This window comes from Phocoena sinus, chromosome 9, assembly GCF_008692025.1.
Source record: "Phocoena sinus isolate mPhoSin1 chromosome 9, mPhoSin1.pri, whole genome shotgun sequence".
Lineage (NCBI taxonomy): Eukaryota > Metazoa > Chordata > Mammalia > Artiodactyla > Phocoenidae > Phocoena > Phocoena sinus.
The window spans coordinates 86,217,691-86,235,425 of record NC_045771.1 but is presented as its reverse complement, the minus strand read 5'-3'; the positions used below and the strand labels follow the sequence as shown (position 1 = coordinate 86,235,425).

Below are 17,735 nucleotides of genomic sequence, written 5' to 3'. Positions count from 1 at the left end.
TGGAACTCTTCTCTCAGCAGGATCCAGCGGCTGTATTTTCTTGTGTCTTCAGCTAAACAATTGCAGGAGGAACCAGAACAGTCATACCTGGCTCATGCATGTTGAAAATTGAAAAGGCTTTTCTTGATTTTCACTCTTTTTAATGCATAGCCTATCAAATGTGGTAAAATAGCCAAGTATGGCACAGTTCACATTTTTAAGAAAACAGTTGTCAAGGCCCAGATAATGTAGGATCCTCACATCTTCCTTTCTTTGCCCCATCTTTTCTAACCTGAGAGTCCACACACAGAATTGTATCCTCATATTTTTTCTACCTCCAGTGAAACCTCAAAGGATCTAATACTCTCATTTCACCTAATGCCACAATGAGGCTAACTGACAAGGCTTACTTAATGCATTATCTTTTCCAAGAGCTAATTTTGTTTTTACTGGTGAAAAGCTTTTATATGGCTTCATTCAGTATTCTCAAAGTATGGTCATATGCCACTGTTCACAAGATTTTAGGCAATAAATAAATGAACATCCAAAAATTTTAATGGTTATATTTTTGTATATTAGAAAAATAACTAACACTTTTAATCTGCTATTTTAGTCATTACTATTTAAAACATGACTGAAGTACATAGTTAAGTTTAAAATGAGTGGGATTTAAAAAAATAGGACATATGGTCCACAGTATGGCAAAACTTGTAAAAGGAGTTAAGCAACTGATTACAGTGTGGGAAACACTGATTTAAGTCAAATGACTAAAGCTTTCCTAAAGGTATTTCCTTTCCAAATGACTAATGCTTTGTGGACTCAAAGCATTATCGGCAAACCCAGTAAAGAAGGCACTCGCCTGCTGGCTTCTCTGCTGAAGATGCCTTCAGACTCAGAGGACAGTGTGATTAATGCCTACATGGTGTCAGGAACGTCATGGGAGAGTCATTTTCTCTGTGCAACAGTGATGGAGTTCAGTCTTTGCTCAATAAGCTTTATAATTGTTTTTGATAACAAGTCAAGTGATAAGGATATCTTATTTTTGCATTTTTAAAAACTGGTTCTCCTAGATACTTGTGGCAGTGATTTATAAGAATGTCAAGAAAGCTGTCTTATTTTGTTTAGATAACAAGTTCACTTTTAAATGAGTTAACATTTTTTAACAAGTTCATAATTTGTCTAAATTTTATGTATTTGTTATAGATGTTGATGTTAGTGAAGATTCGCCTCCTCCCCTACCTGAAAGAACTCCTGAGTCTTTTGTATTGGCCAGTGAACATAGTGAGTATATCTTCTGATTTTACATATTTCATGCTTTAATAATAAGCTCTGAAAAACATGGCTGATGTCAGTCTGTTGCTGTTGAGCTACACAATTAAATTCGAAAACAGGTTTGAATTTATACTGACAAATGTTTTTAATTCCTTGTATGAAAAATACTTATAATGGTATTTTTTATTTGCTAAGACTGCTAATAAAATGGCTGCATTTATATCAAACACTATAATCCAGTTAAATGCAACTATAACTGTATACAGTTTATTGTCTTTTCATTCATTAAAAATGGCACTTACTTATGAAAAGACATTAACTGCTTCACTTGGTACCAGTTTAGGTAAGTAAGCATCTAAATTCTGTTGTAGGCAGGCATCACTCAGTTGATGTTAACTGAGGACCCTTAAGGCCACAAGAGTATCAGTGAGGGAGAAAGTGATATTTCAGCGTATTGATAATATATTCCTCCTCCTTCCCATCCTGAAAAAGAGTATAGAAACAGCTTTAATATATTTACGGTGTCTTGTGCTCAGTGGAGGTGCACGCTACTAGTCTTATCTGAGCTGCATTTTACAAATATTTTATTCATTTTAACTGATTTTAAGAATGTTAAAAACAGTGAAGCCGTATACTCCACTAATATTAAATAAATAAGTCTATGTGTGTCACACCTGTAGATTACAGTGCACTTGTAATAAACTCTGATAACTCAATTCTTTAAATTTTAAGGAAGAAAGCAAAGCTTAAAGGGATATTCTTCAATTAATAGAAGCTAGAAATTTTTTAGTGCAAGTGATAGTTTCTAAAAATCTACAGTATCTGTTTTTGTATATTACCTTAAAGCAAGAAATTTTCATAATTAAAGATGTTAATTTTAATTGTAAGATTTCATTTTTCTCAGATACACCTGTAAGATCTGAGTGGAGTGAACTTCAAAATCAGGAGCAGTGTGAACAAAGAAAACCTGAAGTGAGTCCTTTTGGGATTGGAACAGCTATAGCTCAATATTTTTGTTCTTTTGTTTTATTAATTTATCTTACAGTTGTTTGTTATAATAACTTACCTTAAGACTATTAAATATAATTTTTGATAATTATTTCTTACGTAGTGGTTTCAGATAAAAAGTGTATAAAATGTGAGATCTAAAATTTTTTTAAAGAGCATTATGATCTACATATGACCATCACTTCAGAGTATTATTTTCCCAAGCTGCTTTTGAAATTTGTAAATTATGCCTTGTTTCAAATCATTTTGGAGGTATGAATAGAACAGGGGTTACTATTTTCAGGGTCCCAGTACTTTCCTAGATTTTGTTCTTTCCATTATACAACCAGGTATATTGTCTCTCCCTTTGGTTTTTCTGGTCACATCAGACTTCCTTTCACATTCAGGAAATGTTTTGGTAGCTAAATATTTTAGCCACTGGAAATGCTATTTTTCATCAACATTAATATTTTTCATATTTCTCTCATATTTGAATATCTGAAATTGGGGTATATCTTAAAATTGATTAAACAAGCATTGTGATATACTTTAATTGTTAGATAAAGTATTGGTAACCTAATAATGATGCTGTGTCTTACAATCAGTGATATCATAATTTGATGAATACAGTAGAGGGCTGGCAAAATGCAGTTGTGTGTATGTTCTCTTATGTAGTAACTTCTGCATTTTCAGTTTTCATCCAGAAGGAAAAGGAATTCCCTTATCCTTTTACTCCCAGTATAAAACACCACAACATTAAACATTTTTAACCCTAATTGAAAACCCCATTGTTTTCTTTTCCTTTGACATGAGAATCTTGATAGATCTTGATTTATTGGGATATATACTCATAACAGACCAAATTTTCTATAATTTGTACATGAAAGGGATGTACTGTAATAGCTATTGAATGTCTTCCTTATAGGGCTTGATAACCTCTGGAAGTGAAACATGTGGTAAGTTGGACTGTGTTCCTTTTTGCTATAGATTATATAGATTAATTTCCATAAAATAGCATGTCTCATGGTGTATGCTATTTATTTGTGAAATTTATTTCAGTATGTGGAAATATGTAGGACAGCTCTTCTAGAACCTGCATTATGTAGTATAATTCTTTTAAATTCGTTATTATACCAGATATAATTATTGATCAGGAGGATAACAGCATTTATTATCAGTAGTTAACAGGCTGATGGGAAGGAAATTATTTTAAAAATATTTTCCTGTATTTTATTTCTGTTGTTTATAAAAACACTTAGAATCTAGATCTGACAATGATTTGAATAAATGTGCCAAATTAATCTAGATGATTGAATTGGGGGCCTAAAGATCAATTGTTTTGGAAATCTTCCTTTTAGGACTTTTACATTTGTGAAGGCTAGTAAGACTATGTTAGCTCAATGCAGTGTTATAATGCCAAGTTAGAAAATTTTTCTACTACTTTACTTTTATGATCATAGTAAAATAGGTCAAGTTATTGTTAATTCTTATAAATCAGTAACTATGTAAGCAGCTCATCAAACATCCTAGCTTATGCGGTTCCCTCAATTTATCTATCACCTCTGCCCTTACCCTCCATTCTGCTTCAGCTGCTCTCTTCCTGGATCTTTGCCTAATGGGGCTCCATTCCATCTCATAAACTCTTTATTATTCTCTGTTTACTTTTCTGCAGCAACATATTATAAGGAAAAGAGCAGAAGCTTTAGCGTCAAGCCCACCTGGATTGGAGTCCCATTTTTGCCATTTTACTTACTATTTGGGTTTGGGCAAGTTACCTCATCTTTCTAGGCTTCAGTTTTCTTCTCTGTTAAATGCAGATAATGGTAGTAACCTACCCTAGAGGATTGTTGCGAAGATTTAATTAAATTAAATCATACATGGAGAGTATTAGACAGTGCCCGGCACATGGTAGGCACTGAAATGGTAGCAATGCAGTTATTATTACCTAGGTTATATGACTACTGCTGCTATGGCTAGATCCCTGGGTCTTTTATTTTCTTAGTATCTGTTAACTCCTTTCTGGTTTCTCTTCCTTCTCTATTCAATCTAGATTCCATCACTCTAGTCACACTCACAGTTATCCTTAACTTTCTTTTTTTTTTTTTTTTTTTTTTTTTTTTTGCAGTACGTGGGCCTCTCACTGCTGTGGCCTCTCCCGTTGCGGAGCACAGGCTCCGGACGCTCAGGCTCAGCGGCCATGGCTCACGGGCCCAGCCGCTCCGCGGCATGTGGGATCTTCCCGGACCGGGGCACGAACCCGTGTCCCCTGCACCGGCAGGTGGACTCTCAACCACTGCGCCACCAGGGAAGCCCCTATCCTTAACTTTCTTGCCCCTAATTCCCATACCATTTTGCTTTATCCCTCAGGATTACTGAATACTGCTGAGGAACTTGGCTGTTTTACAGGTTGAGCATACAGTTCTAGGACTGATCCACAGTTGAGCCCTCAGCGTTGCTTGGTTATCTAACATGCTCTACTTTATACCCTTTTTATTTCCCCTGAATTTTCCAAATCTTTATTTTCTTCATGAATCCCACTAACTCTTACTCAGTAGTAGACCCTTTACTTCATTGAGAAAATTGAGGCTTTTAGCCTAAATCATCATTTCCTTATAGAAGCCAACCCTGAATCTCCGCCACTAGTTTCGTCCACATGCCTCTCCTTTCTGTCCCCGTTTATTATAAACCTTATCACACTACTATAAGTAATGTACTTGTCTGTCTCTCCTACTAGACCAGAGGTTAGCAAACTGTATCGCACAGGCCTAATCCTGCCCTTGAGCTGAATGAATTCTTTTTACATTTTAAAGAGTTGTTTAAAAATAAAAACAAAGAAACAAAAATCAATGAAGAATGTGCGACAGAGACCGTATGTGGCTTGCAAAGCCTAAAATATTCTCTAGCCCTTTATAGAAAACGTTTGCCGACCCTTGTCTAGACTATAAGCACCTGAGGACAAGGATTGTCTGTTATTTGACTTGTATTCCAAGTTTCCAGAAAAGTTCCTTACAGGGGGTGTAGGGGACGTGATGAAGGTGGTGAAAGAATGCCTGAATCATAGTAGTTGATTTCTTTTGTTACTAATCATATGCATTGGCAGTTAAATAAGTAAACTAACTAAAATTTAAGCAATGCTAAATCTTAAAAGAAAAGAATTACTACTTTTAAGCACAAATATTAAGTCCATTAATAAGCTATGAACTTGTTTGCCACTGATTTCCATATAAAGGCATTTCAGTTGCAGTTAAAGTAGGAGCATAAGGAGAATCGTCACAGCAGAAGTACTCGCTGCAGGTTTCTACGTGCCTGCAAGAACACCTAATGTAATTTCCTGTGTTCATTACCCTTGCATTTATATTTATCTGGGCCTCTAAAATTATTATGCCTAAGAAAAAACTTGCTCTTTTAACTTAACTGCCCACATTAAAACAATTGGAGGATTCTTCTACCTATGATGCTACACATGATTATGACTAACAATGGCTTTGGTTTGCATTTTAGACCATCCAGCACGAGGTATTCATACAGAGACTTGTACAGAATGTCCAACTACTTTCAGTAACAAGAAAGATCAAATATCAGAAAGTCCAACAGAAGCCACAGAGATTGGTAATTTGTTTATTAGATGATTTTAAAACTGTAATTGTGTAGTTAATGCTGGCAAGAATGAAAAAAAGTTATTTGGCATCATTCCAGAATTTCCTTAAGGCACAGTTTATCTTTGTGCTATGATTTATTCAGGTCCTTAAATGGCACTTGCCAAGAATAAAACATGTACCATCAAAGTTGCTTGGAATTAATTATGAAACAAATGAACTAATTTATTCTGTTTCATACTGAGGTTAAAAACTAAAATATAAAAAACTGCAGTATGTAAACAAATCTTTCTTTTGAGTTGGAAAGACTAAAATATCTTAGCTGTTTTTCTTACATTTTGATAGAATTGATTTTATTTTTATAAAAGAAGCAATTATTTTCAACTACCCAGAACAAATTGAGTTGGTTTGTGTTTGTAGAGATTTGTTTAGTTTTAAGTTCTAAATTTCCCTATGGAAATTTATTTGTTCCATAAAATAAGAATGTCTACAGACATGAGCTTAATAATATTTCTGAACACTAGAGAATTATTGTGGTATTTTGATTATAGGTTTTGGTAATCGCTGTGGAAAACCCAAAGGACCAAGAGATCCACCTTCAGAATGGACATGATTCAGGGAACTAAAAGACACTTTAAATTATACTGGAAAATTCAAGTGCCACTGAAAGCCAGATTTATAGTATTCCATCTTAAAAATGTGGGACTAACAGCAGTGTAGATTGTTACCTTAGTGTTTTTTGCTGGGACCATCTACCTGCCTTATATTACACTTAGGAAAAAGTATTACATACGGTTTATTTTGTAACTTCAAGTATTATTGCCTTAATGTCTCTTAACCCTGTTACACGCTGCTTGTAGACATGTTAATATAGTAATACTTTTATGATAAATTGAGTTTAAGGACTACTCTTTTGCTAATGTTTTATCATGTATGCATTATTTTGTATATGTACAGGGCAAGTAGGTATATAATTTGATAAAGTTACAGTCATAAAATATTATTAACAGAAGATGTAAGAAATTTCTGCATGGTCTAAATCTTTGTGTACCTTATTTGTAAATTATTTGCCCTGAAGTTTTAGAAAATAGTTTCAGAATTTTAAAATTGCTGGATTCATGCAGCCAGCATTACAGGTTATCAGAGATCAAAGATTGTAATAATAATACATTTTGTAAATTGTAAGCAAAAAGTTATTTTTATATTATAAACTGTCTAATTGTCCTTGTTTTCATTTAGTCATGGAGATTCAGTAAGTGCCTTGGAACAATATTGAATTCTCTTAGCTCGTGTGTGTTACTTTAATATTTGAACTCAACTGGGATTAGAAGACTATCAAAATATATGTATGTTTCAGGATATTTGACCTGCCATTAAAAAGACAAAAACAATTTTACAGTGTCTACTTGTTTTGGTTTTTCATTCCTCTTTTGTGGGAAATTAGACTTAATATCCACCTTCCTCCCAGCTCAGTCTTATCTTTAAGTCATGAGTGTGAATGGGGTTTAATTTCTTAATTACAGAATAGGGAGCACCTTCTGCAGAAACATGGCTTTGCAGTTCTAAATACTTATCCTGGAGTCAGCCCTAGGCATCCTTCTTAGCCTTCTCATTGTTGCCTACTGGGATGCCAGGAAAACACCAAACAAAGGTGCAGTTGGGAAAAGGGAACTGATTTCTTCCCATCCTGCACTGGAGCAGAGGCCCTTTCTGTAAGTACCAAGTTTGAATTTTGACATCATGGATCAAAGCTGATAGACATCTGTATTTTCCCTCTGCATATAAAAGAGGGAAGAAATTATGAGACTAAGGTGAGATAAAGTAATCGTATATGAATAGAAAGAGGATTGTTGTGGAAGAGAAAATAATACTATGATTTCATGTTGGAAAATTTATAAAGCCTAGTGGTCTTAGAATTTCACATTTTTCTCATATATTTGTTCAAAAAATGTAAATATAGTGGACCCTTGACCATCATAAGACACAAACACCTCTACAGCATATCATTTTCTTAATAAAATTTAAACTGAAATAAAGTATAACTGAAAAAAAAATTAGTCTCCATACACTTTATGATTTGTATAATATGGCACTAAAGTCATTTGTAAAGATTTTTTTCTTGAGAAGGAGTTGCTTTTGAACTCCTTCATTGAAGTATACATGTATTCAGAAGGGTGCAAAAAAGCATATTAACCACCACAAAGTATACACTCCTCTGAGTGTGACCACCCTTAGGTCAAGCAGTAGAACAGGACCAGCCACTGAGAAGCTTCCCCTTGGGCTTCTAAGATCTGTTCATTATTATATGTGTAGCAGTTGCTTGTTCATTTTTCATTGCTAGAGTTTTTGCATTTTATGAATATACCACAGTTTGTTCATTCTGCTACTAATAAGACATTTGGATTGTATTTGGCTTGGGAAAATTACAAATTTTGTTGCTACAAACATTTTAAAATGTGTTTTGGTATACTTATATATATATATGAATCTGTTGGGTATATATCCAGGAGTGCAGTTTTTGGATTACAGAGTATGCACATATATATTCAGCTTTGTAGATATTGCCAAACAATTTTCCAAAGTGGTGGTTCTGATTGTTAACATATTTCCCTCCCGACTAATGAGGTTGAGCACATTCTCATGTGCTTATGACCATGTGGATATTCGTTTTTGTGAAGGACCTGTTCAAGTCTCAAGCAGATACTGTTTGGCAGTATCTACTAAAGCTGAGTATGCAGATATCCTATCATCTGGTAACTTTGCACCTGTTTTTCTATTTAGTTGTTTGTCTTTTTCTTATTGATTTGTTGGAATTATTTATATATTCCAAGTGGGTTTGCCTGTGCTTTGCCTTTTCACTCTACTAATGGTGTTTTTTTGTTTGTTTGTTTTAATTGAATTTAATTAAATCCAATTTATCAATCTTTTATAATCACTCCTTTTTGGTGTCCTCTTTAGAAATCTTTGCCCACCCCACGATCATAAAGATACTCTTATTTTTCTAGAAGCTTTATTTTTTATTTATATTTTTATGTTTTTATCTAAAGCTACAGAATTAAATTTTTTGTATAGAGTGTGAGGTAGATTTCTTTTTCCTTTTATGAATAACCAGTTAATGTCCCTCCTCTATTAAATATATAGTCTCGTCATATGTTATATATTCATTGATCTGAGTCAATTACTAGATTTTTTTTCTATTCCATTGCCTATCTTTATAATATTTTAAATTCTGCCTTTTTCCACCTTTAGCTTTCTCCCAGTGATTTTTATATTGCCTAGAACACTCAATAAAGTTACTCATTTTTATTTTTCTATATAAAGCATATAATAAGGTCATTTGTATCTGAGATAAACCACTAGCAAATTTATCCTGCCACTTTATCCAAATCCTCTCCCTTACAGCTAATGCTACAAAGACCTGTAATCTTTCCTTTTCCATCCTAACACTATCAGTTACCTTTCTTTTGGAAGCAAATTTTCACAAATAGTATTTTTTACTCTAGTATTTTTCACTTTATGGACATTTTCTCCTAATATTGGTAAACAGAGCAGTAAAGCCATAGTCATATGTCAGTGCTGAGCTAGGCTCAGTCATTAGCTAAGTGACTTCCTGTCAGGTAACAGCCTCGTAGGACATGTGGTTAAGTTTTTACCTGAGCAAATTTACATAACTATGTCCTAAACCCCTGTGGTCATTTCAAATAGCTGAAACTATGAAATTCTTTTTTTTTATTTTATTGTTTAAAACATTTTTAATGCCATTGCCTGTGTCAGTTTTTAACTGAAGTATAACTGACTTACAATATTATATTAATTTCAGGTGTACAACATAGTGATCCAATATTTTTTTTTTTTTTTTTTTTTTTTTTTGTGGTACGTGGGCCTCTCACTGCCGTGGCCTCTCCCGTTGCGGAGCACAGGCTCCGGACGCGCAGGCTCAGCGGCCATGGCGCACGGGCGCAGCCGCTCCGCGGCATGTGGGATCTTCCCGGAACGGGGCACGAACCCGTGTCCCCTGCATCGGCAGGCGGACTCTCAACCACTGCGCCACCAGGGAAGCCCGATCCAATATTTTTATACATTACAAAATTATCACCACAATAAGTCTAGTTACCATCTGTAATCATACAAAGTTACTACAATATTAATGAACGGTATTCCCTGTGCTATACATGACATCCCTGTGACTCATTTATAACTGTAAGTGTGTACCTCTTAATCTCCACCGATTTCACTCATCCCCCCACCCCCTTTCCCTCTGGCAACCACCAGCTTGTTCTATCTATGAATCTGTTTCTGTTCTGTTAGGTTTGTTTTGTTTTTTAGATTCCACATATAAGTGAAATCGTACAGGATTTGTTTTTCTCTGTCTGACTTAGCATAATACGCTCTAGTCCCATGCATGTTGTTGCAAATGGCAAATTTTCATTCTTTTTCATGGCCGAGTAATATATATTCATCGTATGTATACTCCACATCTTCTTTATCCATTTGTCTATTAATGGGCACATAGTTAAACTAAAAAGAGATGATTTTGTGCTAAATGAGAAGGGAAGCAATAAAAATAATGCAATTGGCAATCTGAAGCTTTTGAGAGAAATTCAAGTGAAGAATGACATCTTAAGTATATTTAGTCTTAAAATGTGTTCTGAATATAATATTTTTGTTGAAGTACATTTTTGGTGGTCTTGATTGCAATCTGTGAAGTCATTCTATTTTAATCCTAAATATAGAATTAAATTTAATTAAATCAGTTGTGATAGTTTTGGAAAAGTTTGCTGTTTTTGTTTTCTTACACAGATGTCTCCTAATTGCCTGCTTCTAGTGACGTTATTTTAGATATCAAAAGTTCACATTCACATTTAATAGCTTTCTAAATAATCAGGTGTGAATTAATTTCAGTTTTTTAATACTCTATTCTCCAATTTTAGATCTTTGTTATTACACAGCTCTTAAATGCCAGAAGCTCATATTTTCAATTCTGGCAGATGGAGAATTGTGAAAACTTTAACAAAAATTTTGGCACATATCCATTCAATATATTGTGCTAAAAGTAGCTCTAGTTTTGAATATAAGCTGTATTTTCTTAACAGATTTGCTGTAGTCTGTTTCCCCCGCTTTTTGTCTTTAAGGTGCACAAATCTTGCATGATATGCAGATGACCAGTTATATCGTGAACAATTTAATCAGTGAAAAGCAGCTATGCTTGGGTAGCTCAAGAAGATGTGTCTCAGTGTTTTAAACTACAACAAATCTGGGCTTTGTTGAGTTAGTGGGGGAAGGGAATTCCAAAGATTCCAGCCATTTTTCATGTTTTAGAGATAAGATGGCCTATGTACTATAATTGTGATTTAATGTAATAGTATTTGTGACTTAACTCTCTTGTCAGCATTTCAGCAAGAACATATTCTTTAGCTACTACAGATTTATACCCAAATAGCCAAACATTAAACAGAAAAGTAGTTCTAAATTTCTCCTTGAAACATTGTTTTCCTGACTGAAAAAAATTTTAGTAGGATTAAGTTTATAGTAAGTACACAAATGTACAATACATCTGTGATATTTTAAAGTATTGTAGTTTTTAAATTTTAGCTTTATCAACTTATATGTAAATCTGTTAGAATATTTCCAATACTTTCTAAAACTAAAATGTGAGAAAGCATTAAATAATTTACTGTATTAAATATAAAATCTAAGTATTTAGCATTTCTCATTGTATTTCAATTAATTATACAGTAACATTTTCATGCAGCTTCTATGCAAAAAATTTTAAATACCAATCTGGGCACACTACATGTAATCTAATCTGAAATATGTAGAGATTAGCTGAGATTAACATTAGAAAACCATTTTTATTTCTTTTTCTGACCACACTGTGGCTTGCGGCTGGCAGGATCTTAGTTCCCCGGCCAGGGACTGAACCTGGGTCTCCACAGTGAAAGCACTGAGTCCTAACCACCAGGGAATTCCCTAGAAAAACATTTTTTTAATTAAAATTATATATGTACACATTTTATTGTTTCAGAAAGGTAAAATGAAGTTTATAGGAAATTTACTATTGCCATTCAGAATAACAAAGTATTCTTGGCATCTTTTCAATCTAACGATTGAAAATGGATTGATCCATTTTAATATTATTTCATCTGTCAATATCGATTTCCATGTAACAGAAATAAAGTAAAATTTATATGTAGAAATTTTACATTTAGACTTTGCTTTCATTTGATTTCACTTGAATTTATGGCCAAAGGCTTTTGAAAGTTGGATTCTTTGACATTGATAGCTTTTAGCAGTTTCAGTGGCTGTAGAGGTGGGACAGCATGGAACTCTTCCCCATTCTGTCAGAAGGGGGCAGCAAAGCAAGCCAAGAGGAAATTTATAGGTACCAAAAAAAAAAAAAAGTCAGGAAAGGCACTCAAGAAAATTTAGAAAGCTATAGCCCCAAAGCTTCTCGGGGTGGCTTCACTGTTTTAGAGTGTTTGTGAAGTCCCTAATGCCTAGTGGCCCCCTTTGCAAGAGTCATTATGCAAATCTTAAGGCATCGATACACCTTCATGTAGACTCAGGCCTATCTAATAATTATTAACCTTGCTGAATGCTTACCAAGTGCCAGGCCTTCTGCTAATCTCTGAATACATTATCTTTCTTAATCTTCACGAAAACTTTGCCAGATGGACATCCCTGTTTTATGGATGAATCTGAGGAATACAGACTTTAGATAATTTAGAGTCACACAAAGTAGCAAAGCCAGAATTTAAACCTAGCTCCTGTTACAAAATCCTTGCACTTAATTACTGACACTACTATATGCCCTACTTTTCAGAGAAGCTTGGAGTGTAGGCTTTAGCAGGCAAGAAACGTGTGTGCTAGTTAACTGATTAGAAAACGTGTGTGCTAGTTAACTGACTAGGTACTTAAGTCAAATGTCACTAATAGGCTTTAAAATCACACAGCTTGAAAACTGATGAAGGGAACTTCCCTGGCGGTCCAGTGGTTGGGAATCCGCACTTCCACTGCAGGGGCCGTGGGTTCAATCCCTGGTCGGGGAGTTAAGATCCCATGTGCCACATGGCATAGACAAAAAAATGAGGAAAAATAAATGTTAAAGAAAACCGATGAAGGCCGTCTGCATGCTTTTCCTTGGTATCTCTGTTTACTTCCTATCCAGCAGTAAATTTCTAGGGCAAAAGTATGGGACAGAAGTCAGAATCTGGAATTTTACCAACTTGGTCAATTTTAATTTTATAGTTAACTTGGTAAAAGCTATTGTGGCAGGTTGGAAATCACAGCCACAATATTTTCAGCTCCTCCCATCAAGGTGGAGTTTGTTTTCTAGTATCCGGGCTGGCCTTCTGCTTTGCTTTGACCAATCAAATGCAGCAGATGTGTTTCTAGGCTGACTCTCTGTGTAGACCTTAAGAGGACAGGCTGCTTCAGTCTCTTGGGTCCTTGCTGGCATGTAAAGAACCTTAGGCTAAACCACTGAACAATGAGAGAATGATGAGGAACTATGTGAAGAGCTAATCCCAGCCAACACCACGTGGAGCAGTGTCCAGGTGGCCCTCCTAATCCCCAGAACTGTGCAAAATAACAAAGTGTTGTTTTAAAGACATTATGTTTTACTGTAACAACTACAAACATGGAGAACAGAAAATGCATAAGTCAAATCTCAAAATATTTAATGTAGATTCCACATTTTTCCTATTTACTATCACTTTTCCACGGTTCATAGGTGTATATACAGTTGGTAATGAACTGAAAATGTCAAAATGCTGTAGCTAGAAGCCAAGGAATTTCCAAAGTCTTAAATAATGCCTTACATAATTAGAAATGTACTCGTTTAATGAAACTCTGTAAGCAGCTCCTAGGGCTGGAAAAGCAGCATCTACCTGAGCTCTAAAATAAAAGGGCACACTAGCAGTCCTTTTAGCAATTATGTTCTTTAAGACTGTAATGATATACTTAAATTTGTAATGTGAAAAGTCTTAAGCCCAAGGTTGGAAGTTAGCAGAGATCTAAACAGATCTGAAATCCTTCCCTTTCCTTATATGACTCAGAATAATGTTTTGAGATTTTCTACTAGGTAGAGCTATATCCATTATTTATGTAACAAACACTCATACGTTGCTATGCCCATATACTGCTATAAGTGACTCAATGAGTAGGTACTACCTTTAATATCCATTTATAGATGAGGAAATCAGGGTACAGAGAGAAGTAAGTTGTCCAAGGTTAACAATGCAGGGGCATTTTGCTCTCTCTCGGATAAAGGGGGAGGGGAAGGAGGCAGAAGTGGAGTTAGGTGGTGGTATGTATTCAAATAACAGCTCCGTTTAAATAATTCTTCCCAGAGAAGTATCTTTGAAAGCAGGGAGGCTTTTGCATGTCGTTTGAGGTCCATGATGTGGCTCCAATCGTAAAGCTTCATCTGCCACCACTGGGCCCTGCACCGTAAACTTCAGCTATAGAAAACTCAGCCCCAAAATATACCTTGGAGGGGCTTCCCTGGTGGTGCAGTGGTTAAGAGTCCGCTTGCCAATGCAGGGGACATGGGTTCCATCCCTGGTCCGGTAAGATCCCACATGCCATGGAGCAACTAAGCCCGTGCGCCACAACTACTGAACCTGCGCTCTAGAGCCCACGAGCCACAACTACTGAGCCCACATGCCTAGAGCCTGTGCTCCGCCACGAGAAGCCACTGCAATGAGAAGCCTGCACACCACAACAAAGAGTAGCCCCTGCTCTCTTCAACTAGAGAAAGCCCGCACGTAGCCACGAAGACCCAACACAGCCAAAAATAAATAAATAAAATATAAATAAATTTATTAAAAAAACAAATATACCTCGGAATTATTCTCCTCTGTGCTTTGCTCATCTGGTCCCACCCAATATTGACCCCCTGCATAGAACTCTCTTCAAATGTAAAAGGGGAGTTACATACCTTTCAAAGTCCACCAGTAGTGCTTTCCCCATAAAGCCTTCCTAATTCTCAGTATATTACTCTCTTGACTTCTAGAATCAATTGCTCCTTCCATCATGTTTCCTTAGGTCTAGAATTCTTTTTTTAAAAATTTATTTATTTTTGGTGAATCATTTTTAGGAAGATAAGGTAGCATTCTGATTTCATAAGCCACTTGGAATCTGGAAAAAAATAACTATATATATGCTTGAGTATTTGCTTTTAAAATTAATTTAATTAAAACCAAATGTAATGACACAATGTCGGCGCCTAGTCCACAGTGAGGGTGAAAAGAAGTTAGTTTCCTTAGGACCAAGGAGGCACCCTTGCACCTGCAGGACAACTTGCCCCATCCATAGGGAGGAATAAGGTTCCTGTTACAGCTGCAACTGCTAAGCAGCTGGCCTTGCTGTGGTTTCTCCTAGATGTTTTTCTAGATACCATGTGGCTGACAGGGCCTTGGTGCTCTGGCTGGGTGTCAGGCCTGAGCCTCTGAGGTGGGAGAGCCAAGTTCAGGACATTAGTCCACAACAGACCTCCCGGCTCCACGTAAAATCAAACAGTGAAAGCTCTCCCAGAGATCTCCATCTCAATGCTAAGACCCAGCTCCACTCAACGACCAGCAAGCTACAGTGGTGGACATCCTATGCCAAACAACTAGTAAGACAGGAACACAACCCCACCCATTAGCAGAGAGGCTGCCTAAAATCATAGTAAGGTCACAGACACCCCAAACACACCACCGGCCGCAGTCCTGCCCACCAGAAAGACAAGATCCAGCCTCATTCACCAGAACACAGGCACGAGTCCCCCCACCAGGAAGCCTACACAACCCACTGAACCAACCTTAGCCACTGGGGGCAGACACCAAAAACATCAGGAACTACGAACCTGAAGCCTGAGAAAAGAAGACCCCAAACACAGTAAATGAAGCAAAATGAGGAGACAGAGGATCACACGTAGATGAAGGAGCAAGGTAAAAACCCACCAGACCTAACAAATGAAGAGGAAATAGGCATTCTACCTGAAAATGAATTCAGAGTAACGATAGTAAAGATGATCTAAAATCTCAGAAATAGAATGGAGAAAATACAAGAAACGTTTAACAAGGACCTAGAAGAACTAAAGAGCAAACAGTAATGAACAACACAATGTTCAGTGCAGCTCTATTTACAATAGCCAGGACATGGAAGCAACCTAAGTGTCCATCGACTGATGAATGGGTAAAGAAGATGTGGCACATACATACAATGGAATATTACGCAGCCATGGAAAGGAATTGAGTTATTTGTAGTGAGGTGGATGGACCCAGAGACTGTCATACAGAGTGAAGTAAGTCAGAAAGAGAAAAACAAATATCATATGCTAACACATATATATGGAATCTAAAGGGAAAAAACAAGGTTATGAAGAACCTAGGGGCAGGACAGGAATAAAGTCGCAGACGTAGAGAATGGACTTGAGGACACGGGGAGGGGGAAGGGTAAGCTGGGACGAAGTGAGAGAGTGGCATGGACTTATATACACTACCAAATGTAACATAGCTAGTGGGAAGCAGCCACATAGAACAGGGAGATCAGCTCTGTGCTTTGTGACCACCTAGAGGGGTGGGATAGGGAGGGTGGGAGGGAGATGCAAGAGGGAGGAGATAATGGGAATATATGTATATGTATAGCTGATTTACTTTGTTATAAAGCAGGAAAAAAGACACCACTGTAAAGCAATTATACTCTAATAAAGGTGTTAAAAATGTAATGATATCCATTTCTAAGAACATGAAAACATGATTTAAAAATCACTGTATTCTACAATGGAATATTACTCAGCCATAAAAAAGAATGAAATAATGTCATTTGCAGCAAAATGGATGAACCTAGAGATAATCATTCTAAGTGAAGCAAGTCAGACAGAGAAAGACAAATACATGACATCACTTATATGTGGAATCTAAAAAAAGGATGCAAATGAACTTATTTACAAAACAAAAATAGACTCAGACATAGAAAACAAACTTATGGTTACCAAAGGGGAAAGTGGAGAGAGGGATCATTAGGAATTTGGGATTAACCAATACACACTACTATATATAAAATAGATAAACAGCAAGGACCTACTGTATAGCACTATAGCACAAGGAACTATATTCAATATCTTGTAATAGCCTATAATGGAAAATAAGCTGAAAAAGAATATACATACATATATATATATATATACACACACACGACTGAATCACTTTGCTATATACTTGAAACATTGCAAATCAACTATAGTTTAAAAAAATCACTGTATTCTAAATAAAACATCTTTTGGACTAAGGCAGTGTTTCTGAAACTTTTTTTTTCCATTATTGCCCTCCCCGTATAGGAGAAAATTTAAATTAAATTTAAATTCTTCCTAGTGAGAGAAATAAGGAATAAGATTTTGTTGGGTAGAGTTGAGTTTTGAAGGGACACAAGCCACTATCATATCTAAGGGTCTTTTTGCCTCCAAGAAAGAAGTTTCAGAATGCATGGTATAAGCCCATTAACAGAAAACTGCAAATTCAAGATTCTGCCCAACTAGTTTTAGACGCACTGATGGGCCAGGTGTCATCCCCTTGGCTGTGTCTGAAAATATCAAGACTCTCAATGTGCTTCTCACCCTTAGCTCACCCTGATGGGAGTGTGTTTTGGGTTTTTCCTCATCTTTAAAATGAGACAGTAGTTTCACGCTCTCTCATAGTTTTAGGGACAAGGGAAAAATTTGAAAATATTTTGAACATTGAATGTAATGTTTACTTTATGGAATCTAACAAATCTGTTTTCTTGAAAGGAGATATCTGATAATTTGCCTTACCCATTAATTAGCTGAGAGGCCTAATGGTTTTCCTTCCCTGAAAGACTCTCTGCCTCCTTGTTCCTTCCTAAACATACTAAGTGTACTTTAAAATAGATAGATAT

The 17,735-nt window shown here is 35.9% G+C and overlaps 1 protein-coding gene and 1 long non-coding RNA gene across 5 annotated transcripts in view; one reads left to right on the top strand and one right to left on the bottom strand.

Moving 5' to 3' along the window:
* PTPN12 (protein tyrosine phosphatase non-receptor type 12) overlaps nt 1-7,230 on the top strand; it is an 87,259-nt gene extending 80,029 nt beyond the window's left edge. For all 4 annotated transcript variants that reach the window (XM_032643662.1, XM_032643659.1, XM_032643660.1 and 1 more), the window contains 5 exons: nt 1,183-1,260; nt 2,156-2,223; nt 3,164-3,194; nt 5,740-5,847; nt 6,386-7,230. In XM_032643662.1, the coding sequence (XP_032499553.1) occupies nt 1,183-1,260; nt 2,156-2,223; nt 3,164-3,194; nt 5,740-5,847; nt 6,386-6,447 (347 nt within the window). In that variant the 3' untranslated portion in view covers nt 6,448-7,230. The remainder of the gene's footprint in view (nt 1-1,182; nt 1,261-2,155; nt 2,224-3,163; nt 3,195-5,739; nt 5,848-6,385) is intronic.
* The window catches only part of LOC116759657, an 88,852-nt gene that overhangs the window by 31,831 nt on the left and 39,286 nt on the right, over nt 1-17,735 (bottom strand). The window lies entirely within an intron of this gene.